Here is a 16091-nt window from a genome sequence, read left to right as displayed (position 1 = left end):
AACACCATGACTATTAAAATATCTGTAATGTTTTTCCAGTTGCATTTAGTATAAATTGGTTGCAATTTGATGCTGTTATTGTGGTGATTCTGATTCTATGTTTTCTATTTTGAAATAAAATTTATGCCTGTTTGAAAATAAATGAACAAAACTTTACAACTGAGTCTCATATGCTAAACAATAACCAATATTTTTGTATAATATTAGAAAATTACAATAAAACAATGAGTTAGCAAACAGACTGATGTAAAAGTCTCACCAACTTATAGAGTAAGTTATTTTTGAATGAGTACTTACTTTGCAAGCACTAAAAAAAGTATGTAGTGTGAATGTGTGTAGTATGAATGTAATCTACATCAACCATGTTATTATTGTCATGTGACCTACCAGTGTCAGTTGCGTCACTTCACTGCCATTCATAAATCCTCTCCCGTGGCCTCATGGGATAGTAAAGTGTCCACTGGATGCACACTTCAGAATCTCACCGGAAGTAGTAGGTCATCCGGGTACTTTTTGCCTCTTTTACTGTGAATTCAGACATACTTCTTTTGTGACATATAGTATATAGTAGGGAAGTATGCAGTTTCGGATGCAGCTACTGTGATTCTTACCCACAAGCGAGCGTGAGAGCGCGTCTCAGTTCCTTATTATTTGTGCATCCTCACTTGCTTTCCTTGCGTCCTAGTTGTTAAATCCGATGATGAAAGGAAAACAAACATGGACGGAGGGATTGAAGAAAGACATAGGCCAATTTGTACAATGGAAAGTCACTCAAGGGTCTTGTCAGGTGCATTACTTGAGTGCGCTTAATCTGCGAAACTTGATTCCTAATAAATCTAAATAAAGCTGTTAGATTTATTTTTTATTTAATCCGCATTTTTTATTTTTTATTTAAAGCTGTTAAAGTCATGCGTGTCAGGCGTTTCGACACACACACACAAAAAAAAGTCTTTCAAACAGAATGTCACCTGTGTTTCGTGGCTCGAGCCTTCTCAGGATTTTTTCGGGTGTCTCAATCAGCTCCCTAGTCAGGGGACTGATCAGGGAGTCGGCCATTTTAAGGGCTGTCTCAATCGCAAAATCCTTCCAGTGCACTGAAACGTTCGCTCCCTGAAAAGTCCCACAATGCACCGTGAAATCGAGGGAGCATCGATGCAAAGGCTGCGTCTGAAATGGCATACTCTCGAGTAGGTACTTATTTTGAATAAGTAATTACTTAACAACCACTTAAAAAGGTATGTTCTATATAGTATGAACTTGTGTAGTATGTTGTCATTATCACGTGACCTACTGTACCAGCGTCAGTTGCATCGCTTCACTGTCATTCATAAATCCTCTCTCATGGCCTCATGGGATAGTAAAGTGTCCATCGGATGCACACTTCAGAATCTCGCAGGAAGTAGTAGGTCATCTGGGGACTTTTATGAGTACTGGAATTCAGACATACTTCTTTTGTGACATTTTGTTTATATAGTAGGGAAGTATGCGATTTTGGATGCAGCCACTGTTCAGTAATTTTAGGTTTCACTTTAATGGCAATAAAAAGGTTATTAGTCAGTTATTGAAATTCCTTATTTTCACTTTATTCAATTCATTGGTTTTTAACAAATTTGACTGTCTTTTGCTGCAAAATCAGCTTTTTTTCAAAAACCTCTAAGTCCAACTCTTTGGACAGCAAGACAAAGTAAAACGTCTTTTTGTGTCAGTTTTACAGCAGCAAAAGGAACACTGTTGAGTTTACTTGCTACTCATGAAACCCTGTCATTGCCACTGTAACAATGGACAAAACAGAACAAAAACTTGCAGCTCGGCAATTGAAAGCCGGCTCATACGCACACCGTCATTCATCTTGAAATCATATGATTCAATTCGCGTCTTGCGATTGGTTCTTCTGTGGACTTAGAGGCTTTTGCTGACAAAGGGAAATGGTGTTTATCTCATTTTTTGACAGAGGTGGCATTTAATGGCTTTTGTATCTGAACTCTTCATCTCATCTCTTCTCTGATGATTAGGGCGGGGCAACCTGTCACTCACATGAGATCCACCAATAGCAAACCACCACCATCCAATCAATTCCCCATGGACAAATTCAAGCCCTGCCCTACATTTGTTCTTGTTCCAGAAGCCGTTTCACTCGGATATACGGCACAATAGTGCAAAACAAGTTGTTTTCTTTAATGAGGAAAGATAATTACTAGCATTATCTTAAATCATAAGAGAAATTCAATCACGAAATACATTAAAATACACTATGTTTGAAAGACATTTTTGTCCTCTGTTTTCTACTGCAGTGCATTTAATGTAAACTTCCCAGCCTGCCAAATAAAAATGACAATGAATAAGAGAATGAACAGTTCACTGAAACAAAAGTAACAGAGAACATGGGGGACAGAATCATCTTTTGGCATGAAGTTGTTATAGGCTGCTTCCGAAATCGCGTACTGTTTAGTAGGTACTACATTTGAATTTAAATTTACTTCACGACCGTTGAAAAAGTACATATATATATAGAACGAATGCGTGTAGTATGAATGAATTCGGACGTACTACATCCGCTACCAGTGTCAGTTACGTCCCTTCAACTCCATTCACAAATCCTCTCCCGTGGCCTCATGGGATAGTAAAGTGTCCATCGTATGCGCACTTCAGAATCTTGCCGGAAATAGTAAGTCATCCGGGTACTTTTCGCCTACTGTTTTTCCAAATACTATGAATTCGGACATAGTACTCTGTTTGCATACTGTTTTTCGCGTACTATATAGTAGAGTAGTATTCAATTTCGTACGCAGCGATAGTCTTTTCTTTCCAATTGTGTCGTATATTAGAGCAAAACAGAACAAGAACAAATGTAGGGCGGGGCTTGGTTTTGTCTGTGGTGAATTGATTGGATGGTTGTGGTTTGCTATTGGTGGATCTCATGTGAGTGACAGGTTGCCCCGCCCTCGTCATCAGAGAAGAGAAGCGATGTCGCTGCAAGAGGGAAAGGAATTTATTCTGATTCAAGATTACGAGGAATATGAATTTAAACAAATACTGATGTGCACGGATAAATCATTTATAATAAATACTGCAATATTCCATTAAAAAAAATACGAATAGTCCATTTTGATTTCATAGTGATTTCTATGCCCCTGGTTCCACCAGAGATGTGCAACATTGAATGAAAACATTAAAATGAATGGTCTGTTGAACATTGCCTTAAAATATTTAATAATAATACTTTTTGTGAAATATACAATACAATCCCTTTAACATACAGTGTGAATCTGTAATGCATGTTTAGGCCATTAATGATTACATTTTCCCAAAGATGTCTTCATCTTTCATATGATCATGAGCTTTTTATTGTGTGTGTGTGTGTGTGTGTGTTAAAGAGAAGAATATCTTGTGTATATTGTTTATTTTTATAATGATTGTTTATAGCTCAGAAGTTCTCAGCTAAATGGAGATCTCAGTTATGTGTCATTTAGGTAAGGAATACAAATAGACACAAATGACTCAATAGCTGTCATGCAGTAAGAGCAAATTGCAAAAAAAAAAAAAAAAAAGGTTAAATTTCCCCCTGTTCTGAATAACCATCTATAACCACTAGTAAATATGCATATATGGCATTAAGTAGTGTATGTCAGTTATGTATTGTAGTTTTTGTTCCTTAATGTATGTTCCTCACTGACATGTGTGCTGCATATGAACATGAAGTTCCTTATTTACAGCAGCTTCTAAAACTGTAAACCATAACGTGACTCAGTCAAGTCAAAACTGTTTGGTCGAGACTCGATCAAGTGTGAGTCAATTTGTTTGTAACCAGCTGTTTTGTTTTGTGGGCTGAATGGCATTTTAATGCAACTGTAACCCACCTCAATATCAGCATGTGTGAAAATATTAGAAAAAGACCCTATGTTTTTAAGGAACCTTGCTCTGACTGAAAGACTAGTTTCACCAGTTTTAGTGCAGGCTCTGATATTCAAATCATGTGGTTCAAAGCCTTGTTTTAACAGAAAAACAGTGAGTAAGAATTCTGTTCAGAATTTTGCTTGGTTTCATCTTTTGATGGAAATATGGCAACAGAAACTGACTCATAACTTGAAATATTCTCTCTATTTTAGCTATAGGTTATCTTTGATCAACGTTAGGGTCTTTCCCACATTTAAGCAAAGACTTGATTTTTTTTGAGTTTTAGAAATGCAACTTTTTAATGTGGGAACTTAAAAAAAGGTCTTTTTGCATTTTGCCTGCATGTCAATTTTGTGTCAGATTTTGTGTTGCGGTCGATTAAACTGTCAAAATACATAAAGGCACATTTTCCTTCAATGGAAATATTGAGTATCACCTTTTAAGGTAAACAAAACTGTTCTCTCAATCTCCTTCTGTCATCTTGCATCAGACACTTTTCCACTGCATCGCATTATTTTTGTATGCAAATATTGTATAAGAATTTGGGACTTTTGTGACATTAGTCATCACAAATTTAAAGTAAAAGAAAAAAGTTTAAAATTAAACACTTTTGTTCTTGCAAAACAGAATGAGACTTTGAGGTTAACAAAACAAACTGAAACAAAAACAACAAACAGTATGAAAATGAAAATCACTATCTATCTATCTATCTATCTGTTAAAGGGTTAGTTCACTCAAAAATGAAAATTATGTCATTTATTACTCACCCTCATGTCATAAGACATTCGTTCATCTTCGGAACACAAATTAAGATATTTTTGATGAAATCTGATGGCTCAGTGAGGCCTCTATTGCCAGCAATGCCACCGAAAAAAAGTATCCAAAAAGGTACTCAAAATATATTTAAAACAGTTCATGTGACTACAGTGGTTCTACCTTAATATTATAAAGTGACGAGAAAACTTTTTGTGTGCCAAAAAAAAAAAAAAAAACACGACTTTTCAATAATATCTAGTAATGGCCGATTTCAAAACACTGCTTCATGAAGCTTCGAAGCTTTACGAATCTTTTGTTTCGAATCCGTGGTTCGGAGCGCCAAAGTCACGTGATTTCAGCAGTTTGGCACGCGATCCGAACAACTGATTCGAAACAAAAGATTCGTAAAGCAGTGTTTTGAAATCGGCCATCACTAGATATTGTTGAATAAATTCGTTTTTTTTTTTTTTTTTTTTTGGCACACAAAAAGTATTCTCGTTGCTTTATAATATTAAGTATTATAAAATATCTTAATTTGCGTTCCGAAGATGAACGAAGGTCTTATGGGTGTAGAACGACATGAGGGTGAGTAATAAATGACATTATTTTCATTTTTGGGTGAACTAACCCTTTAACATGAAATACTTTTGAAATATAGTCAGTCATGAGACCCTAAAATTACATTTAAAGGGATAGTTCACCCAAAAATAAAAATTATCCCATGATTTACTCACCCTCAAGCCATCTTAGGTGTATATAACTTTTAGATAAACACAATCTGAGATATATTTAAAAATATCCTTAGTCCTTCCATGGTTTATAATGGTTGTGAATGGCTGCCCAGATTTTGAAGACAAAAAAATAAATAAATAAATGCATCCATCCATAAAAAAATGAATCCCTATGACTCTGGGGGGGGGGGGGGGGGTTAATAATGTCCTCCTGAAATGAATCAATGCGTTTGTGTAAGACAAATGTCCTTATTTAAAACTTTATAAAGTAAAATAACGAGCTTCCCTCGCAACAGCCATACACATTCGGCATACGTCCAAAAAGCATTAACTTCCACGACGTTCTACACAATGACATGACGTACTACGCGTTATAGCATAGGACATAGTGTAGAACATCATGTCATTGTGTACTATGTCGCAGAAGTTAACGCTTTTTGGACCTACGTTGAATGCGTACGGCTGTTGTGCCGAAAGCTCTTTATTTTACTTTATAAAGTTTTAAATAAGGATATTTTTCTTACACAGACGCATCGATTCGCTTCAGAAGGCCTTTATTAACCCCCCGGAGTCGTATGGATTCATTTTTTTATGGATGAATGCTTTTCTTTTTTTTCTTCAAAATCTGGACAGCCATTATAAACCTTGGAGGACTAAGGATAGTTTTAAATATATCTCTGATTGTGTTCGTCTGAAAGAAGATAGTCATATACACCTAGGATGGCTTGAGGGCGAGTAAATCATTTTCATTTTTGGGTGAACTATCCCTTTATTAGCATTTTTCTGGTTATTGTAAATATGCATGCATATTTTACCCATTTATAAATCAATAAACTATATATATATATATATATATATACAGTCATGTGAAAAGTAAGGACACCCTTTTTAATTCTGTGGTTTTAAGTATCAGGACATAATAAAAAAAATCATCTGGTCTTTAGCAGGTCTTAAAATTAGATAAATACTACCTCAGATGAACAACAACACATGACATATTACACCATGTCATTATTTATTTAATAAAAATAAAGCCAAAATGGAAAAGCCATGGGTGACAAATGAAGTATACCCTGTGATTCAATTGCTTGTAAATCCAGTTTTAGCTACAAGAACTTCAGTCATTTTGTGTATGACGTTATCAGTCTCTCACATCATTGTGGAAGAATTTTGGCCCACTCTTCTTTACAACATTGTTCCAGTTTATTGAGGTTTGTGGGCATTTGTTAATGCACAGCTCTCGTCACAGCATTTCAGCTGGGTTGAGGTCTGGACTTTACTGGACATTTGACTTTAGAATACTTCAGTATATAGAGGAGTTCATGGTCGACTCGATGACTGAAGGTGCCCACAGGTGCTGCGCCTGCAAAACAAGCCCAAATCATCATCCCTCCACCAGCGTGATGGACAGTTGGTATGAGGTGTTTGTGCTGATATACTGTGTTTGGATATCTGTGCATTATGGCCAAACATCTCCACTTTGGTCTTGTCTGTCTAAAGGACATTGTTCCAGAAGTCTTATGGTTAAACCACTAAGCTGTGCTGCCATGTTCTTTTTAGACAGAAGAAGCTTTCTCCTGGCAACCTTTCCAAACATGCCATACTTGTCCCGTCTTTTTCTAATTGTACTGTCACGAACTTTAAAGGTGACCTATTATGCCCCTTCTCACAAGATGTAATATAAGTCTCTGGTGTCTCCAGAATGTGTCTGTGAAGTTTTAGCTCAAAATACCCCACAGATCATTTATTATAGCTTGTCAAATTTGCCCCTATTTGTGTGTGTCCCTTTAAATGCAAATGAGCTGCTGCTCCCGGCCCCCTTTCCAGAAGAGGGCGGAGCTTTAACAGCTCGCGCTTCGGTTGCTCAACAACAACAAAGCTGGAGAATCTCATGCAGCCAAAATGAGGATTGTCAGTAACGGTGTTCAGCCTTACATCGTTCAAACCGGAGTCGACACTGATGGAGAGACTCAGGAAGAAGTTACAACTTTTAGAATGAAACTGGACGTTTCTGAACGGTTAGTGGATAAATTTATGTAGTTGCTGTGGAGTTGATTCAACTCATCCACTAGCATTTAGTGTGTAATGTTGCTGTTTGATCATAAACAACATCTGTAAAGTTACGACACTCAAAGTTCAATGCAAAGGGAGATATTTTCTTTTACAGAAATCACTTTTTAAGGACTACAACAAATGGCTGGTAGGGACTACAACAAGCTTCTTCCCAGGTTAGTGACATCACAAACCTCAAAATTTACATAAACCCCGCCCACGAGAACACACAACAAAGGGGATGAGGCCATATTGGGCTGCTTTAGAGAAGAGGAAGAGTTGTTGTAGTAGAGTGTTGTTGACATGCCGCCATGTTACGCCGGACTACTTCACAAACGAGGGTCAATTCAACGCTGGATTCGCACAAAAGATTAACATGATGGCACCTAAAGTTAAAAAAGTGAAATCATATTCAAGAACCCCTTTATCATTTAACATGCTAACTGAGGCCTGTAGAGTCTGAGGTGTAGCTCTTGGGTGTTTTGCAATTTCTCTGGGCATTACACAATCTGATCTTGTAGTGAATTTGCTGGGACGTTCACTCTTGGGAAGATTGGCTTGAATGTCTTCCACTTGTGAATAATCTTCCTCACTGTAAATGATGGACTTCAAATTGTTTGGAAATGACCTTGTAACCCTTCCCAGATTGATGGCAGCAACTACTGCTTCTCTAAGATCATTGCTGATGTCTTTCCTCCTTAGCATTGTGTTAAAACACAAACCTGAAGACTCTGAAAAAAACTGAAAAAACTTCTGCTTTTATAGAGTTGATCAAACTTGCTGATGATCGATTATTCAAAATCATTTGATTAGCAGTGCCTGGCCATTACTTACCCTCTTAATTCATAAGTTAACAGTAAGGGTGTCCTTAGTTTGTCACACATGGCTTTCACAATTTTTTAAATAAATAATGACACTGTGTAATATGTCATGTCTTGTTGTTCATCTGAGGTTGAATTTATCTAATTTTAAGACCTGCCAAGGACCAGATGATGTTTTATTATGTACTTGTATGTAAAACCATAGAATTCAATAGGGTGTCCTTTCTTTTTCACATGACTATATATATATATATAAACTTGATTAAAAATTATATTTGCAAAATTAGCAGGTTCTAAAGGTCTTGCAGGTAAATAAAGATCTATCTTTCCAGAAGTCTTATAATATAATATCTAAAAGTGTACTTTTTTTAGTGTGAATCACTACTTCTCATGCCAGTATTTTCTTGCGTTTTACACCATCAGCCACAGACACTGATCTGTATCTCAACTTCTGTAAAGTCAACATGAAACAAACAACATTCACGTAAAGTGGCATGTTGCCAAGTGAAAGAATATTCAACAACAAAAAAGTAGGAGGTGATTTGATCGTATCCATCAGGAATTGATTGAATGGAGATGGGTTAAAAATAATTAATTTTTTCCAAAATTTATGTTAATTTCCAGCCCTACACAGAATCTGCATCTGCAGAACTGCACAGAAAGATTTCCACAGAACTGGAATAACAGTCATTCATAAAATTCTACATATTTTTTTATGGAATATTACAGCTACATTAATTTGATTATTCTACTCACCGTTCTATTTAATACACTTTACCATGTTTAACCTTATAAAGCCTACTGTTTCATATTTGATACACAAATTTCTATAAATGATCAACACGATCAAAACTGAAAAACCAGTTTCACACAATCTCCTAGTCTTTCTGTCGTCTGATTGATAGTTTATATTTTTTAGCAAGTAAAAGTAGTTTTAGTATAATTGTACAAACGTCCTCCTTCAGCTCGAGCTTCACGTGTCTTTCTGCTGTCAAATCTGTACTGATTTTTATAAAGCAAACATAAGAATAACTTTGATATTGTTAGTAATTGTGGCGAGGGGGGCGTGGTCCCGCGAAGTCTGGAGCGGGAGAGAGAGTTGGGAGACGAGCGGTGAGTGAGTGGGTTAAGTGCAAATAACAAACACCTTGTCTCGTTACAGTAATTGGCGTGAAGAGACCAGTCAGCAGTCACGCCGACCCTGTCCTCTTCGAACTTTGTTACACTGGTGCCGAAACCCGGGAAGGAAGAGGACAGGGTCGGCGTGACTGCTGACGGTGGCACTTTCTCCCGCTGCAGGCTTCGCGGAACCACGCCACCCTCGCCACAGTAATATTTCAAGATGAACATTTACTGGACTGAAGCAACTTAGTTTTACTCGATTATCCATACATTATTATTATTTATTTATTCTTTTTTGTTGTTGTTGTTGTTGGAAATCATGTTCAGATGTGAGTATCAAATATGATCATCAGGTTTATTTGTTCATCTCTCAATCATCATTGTATTGTACTGCATTATATGTTTTAAAACTATAGAGCTTTGATCATAAAACTAAGTATTTAAATATCATCTCAAAAAGACATATTATTGAGAGATATAGAGTGAAGACTGATATTTATATGCATTTTATGTAAGTAGTCTGTTACACTGTTATAAAGATCTCATTGATTTACATTACATACATCAGAATTTCATATTACTACTTTTTGTCCATATCAATATCAGCATCTGCACTAAATTGCATATTTTTGCTCAGTTTGGGCATCTGAGGTGTTTTTGTTCGTTTGTTTGTTTTTTTTTATACTGAAGTATATGAGTCATAAAAGTCATATAGTATACAACAAGTATATAAGTCATGCATCAAATATGATACTCAACAAAAACACATATTGCAAACTTTTTTGTGTATGTATGTATATATATATATATATATATTCTGTCTAAAGGTTTAACAAACTGTTCCATTTAAAAATTAATCTGAAAATATTCCAGCATATTCCATCTAGCCTTCTCATTGGTCCTCATGCTTCACACATCGTTGGGACGTATTTTCATCATCAGCCACAGAAAACACAGATCTGTATCAGAGAACTTTTGCATGTTTTATGTATGTCATGATATTGATGTCACCCCTAGACCCCCTCCCACATCCTCACACATAAACCCACACGCTCATTGTGCTTTCCAGGTTGAGGGAAACGATTCAGATCTAGACATGACTGACAGAGGAAAGTTTTGAATCATGCCGTTTTAAACTTGAGCACAAATTACTTCCATGATCCTGCCGAAGGGAGGAATCCCCAGAGCGAACCTGTCCTGTCTGGGGGTCACTAGGGCCTTCCCCTGCCGCCGTGACACTATGGGTATGTCAGCCACCAACCTCCGCCCCCCACTTCCTGTTCAGCGCAGCCCGCGATTGGCCGGCGGAGGGGTTCTTTCACAGGCCCAATGTGATCTCATTTCCTGTTCTATGATGTTGAGAGTGATCGCGTCTTTCAAAGTGTGTCGTGACACTGCGGAACTGAAGCCACAAGCTGTGTTGTTTTAGTATTACTGAGATACTATTACGCTGAACACAAACTGCTATTAGTAAAATGCACAAATAATCACAAAGAAGTAACACATTGAATTAAACGTAAATGAAATGCAAAACATACTCCAATACATTTTTTTGGTAATATTTATATTTATTTTAATAATATTTATTTTTATTTTATATTGTTAAATTATTATTTTTTAGTGAAAGTTTTGGTAATTTTTAGTAGTTTTTGTTTTGTTTATACAGTTTTTAATATTTTCATTTCAGTTTTAGCTTTAATTATTTTAATACATCAAGTTAGACTAAATGAAAATGAGAAATGATGACAGGGCAAGTAGCAAGTTTATTTTATTTCAAGTAATGAAAATGTGTTTTGTTTTTATTATTTATTTTATTTTATATATTTTTTTTATATAGTCATTTTTAGTAGTTTTTTTTTTTTTTTTTTACATACGCCTGTAATTTTTTATTTAAGTTTTAGCTTATTTTAGTAAGTCAAGTTAGACTAAATGAAAATGAGAAATGATGCCGGGGCAAGTAGCAAGTTTTTAGATTATATATATATATATATATATAATTTCTTTTATTTCAAGCAATTGTTTTAATTTTATCTAACAATAATAACCTTGGCCACAAGCAGGTTTGACGTCCAAACACAGGTCATTTAACACTCTGCAGGTTTTGGGTGCAAATATTTCATTTCCAGGGTCTATTCTTATCTCACAAGATGAAAAGTACATTAAGCTTCCTGTTTTTGTCTATAATCAATATGGTTTGTGTGGGAAGCCGCAAAGTAAAAAGCACCTTTGTCATATCCACTTGCGCTCGATGATGCTGCACCTATAGTCGCACACACATGTTTCTGATGCTGATTCAGAATGAGAAGAGGAACTGACAGCATTTTGTAGTTTCCTGCCAAGTGTGCAGAAAGTCTGGGTCAGGTTCACACACACACAGAAACACACACACTGCATCCCGTACACCCCCGCGCACGCGCCTCTCGATTACATCTTTGTCAACTGACAGTCTGACGAAGGCCAGTGGAAAAGAAAAAGTAAATTACTCATTGTAAAAACTTGACTTTCCAATTCTCCACAGAGAAGCGGTTTTGCTCCGTCCTCAAGGATACTTATATAAAGGTGATTGTGTACCTGTTGACAGTATGAAGGACATCAATCCAACTAGCTTTAGAGAAGGTACAGAAGAAACTTTACAGCTTAAACATGAAGGCATCCGTGTTTGTTCTGTTCGCAGTGGCGTGTTGGTTCGTTTCGCAGGCAGAGCTGTCGCCGATGCAACTCACGCTCAGAAAAGTTATGAATGAACTCGAGAAGGTCAATAACGTAATGGTAAGTTGGTTTCCAAAGATCTACGGCATACGGATCTGCAGCATTATTTTTATTTTTACACATTTCAAATCTGATTTTCTTCTTCTTTTCTCTAAAAAAGGACAAAAGCACAAGTTCGTTCAACTCACCCACCACCAACGATTTGAAGGTAAGAAACACGTTTTCTTCTCTTCTGCTCCATTACACCAATTTTTAGGGAATGCGAATGTCTGGACGACCACATAATTAGGGTTATAGTTTCATAGCGGTTTCTGGATGACTCAGTGATTCGGCCTGCCGTGATATAAACACGCTTCTGTCACTATGCAGCCCACCTTATACAGAGCGGGTTTCAGGTCAACGCGCTACAGATTAATTGATTTTCGAATGCATTCAGAACGTGTGGGTTGATTTCATACAAGTGAATGACGTTTCGATGAATCCAGTTTGCTGAGCTGAAATCAATACAGAAATCACAACTTTTAGTCATGCTTTTCTTGGCAAACACCCTCTTGTTTTGCGATTGCTCCTTTTTTTAGATTAAAAGTCATTTTGTGCGAGTCGGTCAGGAGAAAGTTTTCTTCATTTAGGAGAAATCTGATGAGTAATATATGACAGTGAGAGTAGATACGTTAAAACAGATTTAGCCTATTTCACTGTTAAACCTGCTGCTCTTAGAAAAAAACGTCATCGGGTTCTATACAGAACTCTGCAGGTTCTTAAATGACTGCATGATACTTTCATGTTTAACAGGTTATTTCATGTTTTTCTAGGGATAATGTTTACGAGCTGCTTAATTCATGAAATTTAATTAAAATAAAAAATTAATTCAAACAAAATTAATTAATTGAGACTAAATCCATAAAATTAACCCCTAAAAGCTTCAAGCGTCTGATGGAATCCTTTAAGATTCTATTTAGAACCTTTTCTTATAAGAGTGAGTTTTTTCTTCTGCTGCTTATTATTAGTATATACATTTTTAGTTCCATTTGTTTCGTAACGGCTTCTTAATTAAAGTGGCAGTTTCTGTAAACTCTTAAAACAGAAAACGTTTTGGGTTTTGCGTGGAAAGAAAGAGTTTCCTCATAGTTTCTGTGAAAACTGCTTAATGAGCAGAAGGGAAATTTGGAGTCAAGATGTATAGATTTCTGCATGCAATACCGACAGGAAGAGAGGAAGAGAGAGAAAGAGAGAGAGAGAGAGAGAAATCATTGTTGGGTAGTGTATGGGGTTTGCCCAAACATCAATTTCATCTGAACTCATTAAAAAGTTAAAATTGTACATTTGTGTTAAACTGTTGGCTTTGTTTCTTTCAACAGGACTGCTGCATCAGATCTGCTCTGGAGTGCTTTAGGTCCCAAGTGATGAACCTGAATGTCACTCAAGAGAAACCTATAATAAAGTCACTGAAGAGCATCTCCAACGAGTCCCGAAAAAAAGTCATTGTGAGTGTGTGTTTATTATGTCTTCTGCTCATTGTATGGAAGAATTAGTGAACTGCATGTAAATGCATGCATGGTTTTAAACAGACATACACCTCAGAAATGAGAAATGCTGGTTTATTTATTCATTCGTTCTTTATTTTCACAGGTGGAAAAGTTGCCCAGTTGCAACCTGGTAGAAGGTGAGAAAAAGGTAAGAAACACAAACAACACAACAGCTGGAAATTAAAATTTTACACTCTTAAAAATAAAGGTTCTTTATTGGCATCAATAGTTCCATGAAGAACCATTAACATCCATGGAACCACTAAAGGTTCTTTACAGTAGAAAAATGTTCTTTACAATAAGAAAAAAATGGTTCTTTTAAGAACCGGTCACTGAAATGTTCTTTGGGGAACCAAAAATGGTTCTTCTGTGTTCCCTTTTGGAACCTTTGTTTTTAAGAGTGTTTACATGGTAAAAATGACATATGATTGCATACAGTTCTGACTTGTACATTGCTCTGTTTCAGGAAGCTCAGTGCAAACCCTGTGAATCGTACAGCAAGGTTAACAGCCAAATGTTCGTGCAGAACTTTCAAACTCTTCTTCAAAAGGTTAGTTCAAAACAATCATGAATGTCCCTGAATTTCTTTGCATGTACACATTTTCTCATAGACTGACAAAAATGGTGATAACATCTAAATTACCTGGTTTTATTCAAGTAATAATTATCGCTAAATACATTAATTTATACCATCAAAATATTTTTTATGGGTTAAATCAAGCTGCAGGTTAGCACTTTGAAACTCAAGACATGTTTTTGTGAGATACCCACTGGCCAAGTGGTGCTTTTCTTTAACTGTTCACTGGAACGGAAAAGATCCCTCAGAAAGCATAAACAGAGATAACAAGCACCATCTAATGACCTACTTTCTTTTTTCTAGATCTATGCCAGTCAAGCATAGAGACGAGAAGAGTGAAGAGACTATATGACACTACCCACCTACCCGCGGCAGAGAAGAGTCTGCTCCTGCTATTCTATTTATTGATTATTTATTGAACATTTTCTTGTTTATTTTAACTGGGAGATCTGTTAAAGGATTGCTCGTGTCATTGATGTGTTTTTTAGGAACAGGGCGGCAAATGTTTTTAACTTTCACTGTTTTCGGATGTAAAATGTATCATCTTTGTTTTACCGTCACCTTGTGGCGAGATCTCAGCACTGCTGCCTTCATGACAGCCCTGTTCCTTGAAAGAACCCAAAGGGTGGTTTCCCTGATGAAGATTGAGCCTTATGCAACAATACAAGGGCTTTTGAGTAGATCTTCATCAAGTACTCTAAGAATTTTATTCTTAGTCTTTGTCAGGAAAACCACTCCTATAGATAATATGTTACCAACATATCTTTAAAAAGCAGATACACATTTATTATTATATGTCTCACAATGAGATGCATGTATTTTGGATGATATTTATTTGACATTAAAATATTTCTTAATGTTTACATCATGACTGTGGTAGTTATTTGGGGTGGACATTGGGATGAATTATCTTTGTACATGAATGGTGACAGTTGTTTGTTTTCACCTGTTACACAATTTTTCACAATTGCTAAAACCTCATCCTCTGATCCAAATTCTCAAAGGCTTAAACCCAAATCACTCTTTCTGCAAAACCTTAAGCAAGTTGAAATTGAAACACCATTTGCAGATCTCAGGCACTCTTTTTGCAAAACTCTAAACACATTCTCACTCACTAAAACACATTTTGCATGTGTGTTGGAAAGCAGTAAACACAAGAGGCAAAAGTTAAACAACTACAACAGTTGCCATCGTTTTCACACAACGGCTCAAAAATGTTCACACTTGTTGCCAATGATGTGATCAAACCAACTGCACAAAATAAACCAGTTCAGTGTGCACAGGAGCACTGAATGTTGATTCGGACAATGGATGGAAACAATCTGAGAAGTAGAGGAGAAAGAGTATGTGTAAATGGTGGTGGATGAGGAGGAAGAGGATGAGGAAGAGCACGATCTGGAAAGTGTTGTCAAGCCTGGATCCGGCGCACCAGAGGGTTTTTCCCTTCGCCTGAGATGTGGACAAAGCCCTCAGGCCGGACCCAACATGAAGACGTGATGATGAGGCAGAATGAATCTCTCCCCGACTCGGATTTTGCAGAGTACCATAACATGCATTTTCATTAAGAGTTTACCTTATGGGCTTTTGCATTTGGACTACTGTATTTTTACAGTGTACAAAGTGCTGAATATACAGACATTCAATACTATACAATATTTAATACAATTAATACAAGCCTTTTTGCGAGATTTACGCAATTCAATTAATAGTAAAATTCCATCAAATTGAATTGAACAATCCTTACAAGAAATGAGTAAAAAATAGAGCTTAATAAAACATTTTGTATAAATCATAAAGGGTTAGTTCACCCAAAAATGAAATTTCTGTCATTAAGTACTCACCCTTGGGTCGTTTCAAACCCTTAAGACCTTCGTTCATCTTCAGAACACAAATTAAGATCTTT

At 36.4% G+C, this 16091-nt stretch overlaps 1 protein-coding gene across 2 annotated transcripts; it reads left to right on the top strand.

Annotated features, from left to right (window-relative positions):
• The first annotated feature begins 9328 nt into the window (after positions 1-9328).
• Positions 9329-15042, top strand: il21 (interleukin 21). Of its 2 annotated transcripts, XM_051861037.1 has the most exons (7): positions 9330-11935; positions 12051-12145; positions 12246-12293; positions 13444-13569; positions 13715-13759; positions 14078-14161; positions 14492-15042. In XM_051861037.1, the coding sequence occupies exons 2-7, from the start codon at positions 12089-12091 to the stop codon at positions 14510-14512; spliced, it is 381 nt and encodes a 126-aa protein (XP_051716997.1). In that variant the 5' UTR covers positions 9330-11935; positions 12051-12088; the 3' UTR covers positions 14513-15042. The 2 variants fall into 2 exon arrangements, with proteins under 2 accessions (XP_051716996.1, XP_051716997.1); XM_051861036.1 differs by having other exon boundaries at positions 9329-12145.
• The last annotated feature ends 1049 nt before the right edge of the window (positions 15043-16091 follow it).

This window comes from Ctenopharyngodon idella, chromosome 14 (assembly GCF_019924925.1).
Source record: "Ctenopharyngodon idella isolate HZGC_01 chromosome 14, HZGC01, whole genome shotgun sequence".
NCBI classification, from domain to species: domain Eukaryota; kingdom Metazoa; phylum Chordata; class Actinopteri; order Cypriniformes; family Xenocyprididae; genus Ctenopharyngodon; species Ctenopharyngodon idella.
The sequence above is the reverse complement of the archived record's forward strand: the minus strand, read 5'-3'. Positions and strand labels throughout refer to the sequence as shown.

Excerpts from the sequence above, each read along its gene's own strand:
- il21 (XM_051861036.1), top strand. The coding sequence starts at position 12,020 with ATGAAGGCATCCGTGTTTGTTCTGTTCGCAGTGGCGTGTTGGTTCGTT. Across the intron at positions 13,760-14,077 it reads TGGTAGAAGGTGAGAAAAAG|GAAGCTCAGTGCAAACCCTG; the intron begins GTAAGAAACACA and ends GCTCTGTTTCAG. Across the intron at positions 14,162-14,491 it reads TTCAAACTCTTCTTCAAAAG|ATCTATGCCAGTCAAGCATA; the intron begins GTTAGTTCAAAA and ends TCTTTTTTCTAG.